The following is a 5,299-nucleotide window of genomic DNA, read 5'->3' as shown; positions in this document are numbered from 1 at the left end:
CTTTATTATGGTATAGTATTTAAATATATGCCTGAGAAACACATAATATTGCCCCTTTAAAGTGCATTTATCTTTAATAGTATGCATTAAAATGATAAATAATAATATTAATAAATGTCTAAAATCTCTAACCCTTCTTCTTAACTGGCCAATGGACACAGAATGTTAGATCATCTGTTCCCGCTTCTTTTTTGTGAACAGTTTCGAAGGTTACCCAGAATATAAATATGTTTTTTTAACCATTATTTTAATTGTTTTAACTTCTAAGCTCTGTTTGAAACAAACTAATCTCACGCTCAGTGGGAAAGCTTCAGCAGTTCGTCGTTTTTTTTACCAAACATGAAAAGTTCATCAATGTTCTGCTGTAAAAGACAGTTTCTCAGCGGCGGAAACGCTTCATAAACTCTAATGTCAGCTCCCAGCGCTTCTGATGTGGTGCTAATGGATTAGCCTGCCAATGGCCTTTCAAAAGCTTCTTGCGTAATCTTCTGGCATTAAAGTTATATAATTATTGAACTCGGGTTGTTGCTGTATGGATCCGGGGGGAAGGAAAATCAAAGATGATGGCACCATTGATGTTTCTGAACCGTTTTTCACTTACATGTCCAATAATATGACTGGGAGGTTGATCGGGTCACACACAAACTCACTCTTTTTTTTTCTTCCTTTTTTCCCCCATTCAGAGTTAAGGAACGGGGTTCCAGTTCTGAGTATAAACCATGGATCAGGAACCCTGACCCTTCAGCTCACACCTAAAACCTCCATCAACGACCGGCGCTGGCATCGACTTGACATAATCAGTGATGGAAAGGTAGAACGGAGTGACAAACCTGGGATTTATGGTTTAATAAAACAGCAGAAAATAATTAGATGAACAGCAGGGATGAAGTTATTCAAATTGCTTTGACTGCCACTAGTTTTAGCAACACCAGAACTGCTTTTTTCTTATTCAACTAAAAAGTTATTAACTTTCACTTGTTTTCTTTAAAGCTATTAAAAAGCCCACAAACCCAATAAGGGTTTTGCTGTATGCTTTGGCCTCGATGTGGATAAGAATACTAAGAAATAATGTTAACTTTTTTATAATATACATTAAAAATGTATATATTTATATTGTTTGATTATGAACAAGTATTGCCGTTTGTGTTCAGGTTGTCCAGCTGGTTCTGGACCAGTGTGGAGGGGTGGCTGTGAACGAGCTGGAAGGTGTTGGAGGGGAGGTCAGAGAAGTGGATGAATCTGGCTGCAGAGCTGCAGGAGAGACGCCTGGGAACCAGAGGTTAGTCCCTTCGTACGTCAAATGAAAGTTCAATCCTGAACCTGTTGTGTGGGCGTTCCTTCAGTGTTCACATGGTTGTCCATTATTTTTCTGTATGTTTTTGCCGTTCAGATATCAAAATGTTCAGCTCATTTTATTTTTGTAACTTTCATATTTTTCAAAATATCTGACTTTATCTCTAAATCCTCTTTTTCCTTCATAGAAATACAATCATTTCCTCAAAAACATTATTCTGTTTGAAGTTTGCTTTAACGTACCTGTTGTTTTGATCATCTTCTGCTATTTTTAGCTAACGTTTAGCCTATTTTAAGCTTTTAGCTACTCTTCTGCTACATTTAGCTGTTAGCATTTAGCTACTCTTTTGTTATTTTTAGCTTTAGTTAGTGTTTTGCTAACTCTAGCTTTTAGCTAGCATGTTCAGGTTTTTGTATTTTAACTAGTATTTTGCTCATTTTAGCTCATTCACAASAAGAACTGTGTTGACTTCTTTAACAAACCTAACAGTCGTTCAGCTCTTAGCGTCATGCTGCAGTTTCAGTAGTCTGACGTGATTTTTTCTCTTTTTTTCTCCCTTCGATTCATCTTTTTATGTCTTTCTTTAATAATCCACCTTTTTTTCTTCCTACGTACTTTTTCTTCCTCCTGTGTACATCCTCCTCTYCCCTCTCAGGTATTTAAATGTATTCCAGCCTCTTCAGCTGGGAGGAGTGAAGGAGCTGACTCCTTACAGACGGTACCGAAGTTTCACTGGATGCATTCGGAACCTTGTAGTTGACAGTCAGGTAACTGTTCTCTCTGTGTCTGATTAGGTGTGCTTCAGAATTTATAATGCGTGGACATAAAGGTGCTTATGTTGAACACATCGTATCTCGTTTAGTTGAAGGGTTTAATAACCTCAATGTAAAACTGAATGAATGAATGAAACACATCTCAGAAATCATTAGTATTTCTCRTGTGTGTTTCCTGCCTTAAAATGCAGTTTCAGTGTCTATAGGCCTGCATGTATCAGTTTGTACTTGCATGAATTCACTCCTCTCTGTCTCCTCGGTGGGTGGTTTTTGCTGGTGTGGATCATTATTAGTGTGTGTGCACCCGTGGAGCAAGGGGGTGATGGTCGGACAGATGGTGGTCTGAGCTCGGCTCATCAGCCAAGGCCAATATAACAACATTACAGTCCAAGATGTAAAATTAATGGAAAGAAGCTCACACTTCCTCCTCGTTCGGCAGAAAYGTAGCAAGATGCTGTGGTTCCTCTGCTGCTCAGTGCAAACCTCAACAACCTCCCAGAGATCTCAAAACATTCCCCAGGAAAGACTCCAGATAGCATTAAGATGGAAAAATGTGAAGGTTTATTATGTTAGCATTGGCACAGYACTGCAAGCAATGTACTATTTTACCCACAATCCCTTGTGCTTTAAGTTTTCCTTTCTCCTGAAGTTATTTTTTTTAAATATGAATATATTTTTCTTAGTTTTTGCAATAATGTCATGGAACCTCAAATCAGCAGTGAAACCGTAATATTGATGATACAACTACTTTATGTTTCTTCTTGCAAATCAAATATGTTAAAAAGGAAATTAAAGAGGGTTTTACATAAACTGACTGATACTAAAAGTAATAATTTAGATAAACATTTACCAAAGTACTTTGAAACATAATCAGCTTAAAACCTTTAAAACATTAATTACAAAATTACCATGTTTAGTTTTGCTATAAAATTTAGGATCATCTGAGTGTGATGCTTAATATATATATATACATATAAAAAATAGGCTTTAGATCTATAATATGTAAAATAATAAATGCCCAGTATTAAAAATAAATGAAATAGCTGAATTATAATAAAACCTGAACAGAAAGCTTACAGGCAGAGGAAGACTAAGCTAAATATGATTAATTATATGATATGTTCCCTTCAGATACAGTATTACCTCACCTTGTCTAATTCACGGAGAGTCAAAGGGTGCCCAGAATCCAYCCAGTGAGCAAAATTAGATGTCTTTAATTAAAGGTCACAGATGATAAATGAATGAGTATTCTCATAAACGTGATTCAAAGCAGCCATTTTTTCTGATTAAAATTTAATTGGACACGTCAGTTAATAAAACCGATCCAAGGTCCTTTTTTACTTTCAGAGTGAGGACTCACGCGGTTGTATGCAGACACTAAAACCCCCTATAAATTAACTAATGGGTATCGTCTGCGGGCGTTAAAAGGCTGGTGATCATGTAACTGCTTCTGTGTGTGGCTTTGTTTGTCTGCTCGTAAAATACTTCATTAACTGCAAGAAGAATTTTACTTTTACAGAAAATGAYTTTGGTAAAAATAAATTTCATTGATGAGAAGARTACTTAAGTAAAAGTCATAAAACTGTTCACAAAAATTGGGAAAGTAAAAGTAATTTTGCATTTTCTTTAAGAAATAAGCTGTCGAATTTACTGAACCAAACTGGTTCCACTAAATAAAGTTGAGTAAATTGAGCAACAAACATATCTTTTTAAAGAAAATATGTTTGTTGCYTCATATTTACTCATTTTCACAGAGGGCCACATGAGCGTTATGGTGGCCCTCGAAGGGCCAGTTGTGGTTAACKTTGATGTTTCATATGACCAGAACTAWGTGTATGTCTGACTAAATCTGAAATAAATAATACAAAYRTATTATTAAAAGTAAAACTAATAGAGTTTTACTCACAAATGAGTTTYTAGTTAGTAGCTGCCATCTTGAATTCTGAACTCTCCCACTTTCTGACAGATAATTCCCRTGGATGATCAACRTGCATTATGGGAGATGTAGTTTATGTTTGATGCTGATGCTTATTTTGAAACATTAATATTGTGCTTTAGAACTTAATTGCTCAGTTACTTCTTGGGGAAGGGCCTTTGGAGTGTGTGTGTTTGTGTCGTCCCCCCTGGCGGGCCAGCCAAGAGTCACCCAYGGGCCAGATGAGTTTGCCACATGGTTTAGTGGAACCAGTTGAAATGACTTGGTTGAGTAAATTCAACACTTCATTTTTTAGAGCATAAACAACTCCTTTCATGATGAGTTCAGACATAATTTGCAACGCGTAACTGGGTATTAAATTTTAAAGTAAAGAAGTAAAAGTTTCGTTTTTAGGTTTTAAATGTAATGAAAAAGTAAAAGTAAGGTTTTTTTAAATACTTGAGGAAATACAAATCCTCAAAGAAATTACTTAAGTACTGTAGTGAAATAATATTTACTTATTTACTATAAACCTTTGTTTTTTCAAGCCAAATTAAGATAATCAACTTTAGCAAAATATGTACAGATACTGAGCTAAGATTTGGTGTGGTAGTAACTGAGAGTCATCCTAAATTCAGACCATGTTTAAAGTTTTGGCAGGAAATGAGACATTTGTATGTAAATTGAAAGAATGCTACCTTTTAAAAACGGACACTTTGAGGAAAATGATCTGGAACCAATTGTAGTTTTCTAATCACTTTTATTTTGAGCTGATTCATAATTTATTTATTTTCTGGTGCAAAAATCTTCAATKTAAGAAAAATCCCAGTTCTACTAAAGAAAATCCAATTATTGTTTCACAGATGTTTGTTTCACGGGGCTAAAATCAGGTTAAAAACAAAGAGGAAGTGAGATGGAAATAGCCCTCTGCCTTACAAGAGCATCTTTGCTGCATAATCAAAGCTCTTTTTTCCCCAAATACGCTCAGAAGAATTTAACACACAATCCGTGTGTTAAAATGACTGACACGCCGCAGAATGCATCTGCAGCACGCCTGCCAACTGAAACAATGGGCTTTGTGTTGAAATTTAGCGCATGTCGAATCGAGCCTTATTGCATTTCGGACTCAAGGGATGAAAACAGCAGAATTAAAAGAAACAAAAAAAACTCCAATCTCATGCTGGCAGTGAACACAGTCTGGAACACTGGAAGCAGCGATGGGTTCTTGTTTATGAATGTTTACAGATACAGCGGGTAAAATAAGTATTGAACACGTCACCATTTTTCTCAGTAAATATATTACTAGAGGTGCTAATG

The 5,299-nt window shown here is 35.9% G+C and overlaps 1 protein-coding gene across 1 annotated transcript in view; it reads left to right on the top strand.

Moving 5' to 3' along the window:
* si:dkey-22o22.2 (neural-cadherin) overlaps positions 1–5,299 on the top strand; it is a gene marked incomplete at its 5' end in the record, with an annotated part of 87,386 nt that overhangs the window by 69,511 nt on the left and 12,576 nt on the right. Inside the window, 3 exon segments of the mRNA XM_014018929.1 lie at positions 684–811; positions 1,152–1,279; positions 1,950–2,061. Coding sequence (XP_013874383.1) covers positions 684–811; positions 1,152–1,279; positions 1,950–2,061 — 368 coding nt within the window.

Source organism: Austrofundulus limnaeus, unplaced genomic scaffold (assembly GCF_001266775.1).
Source record: "Austrofundulus limnaeus strain Quisiro unplaced genomic scaffold, Austrofundulus_limnaeus-1.0 Scaffold205, whole genome shotgun sequence".
Lineage (NCBI taxonomy): Eukaryota > Metazoa > Chordata > Actinopteri > Cyprinodontiformes > Rivulidae > Austrofundulus > Austrofundulus limnaeus.
The sequence above is the reverse complement of the archived record's forward strand: the minus strand, read 5'-3'. Positions and strand labels throughout refer to the sequence as shown.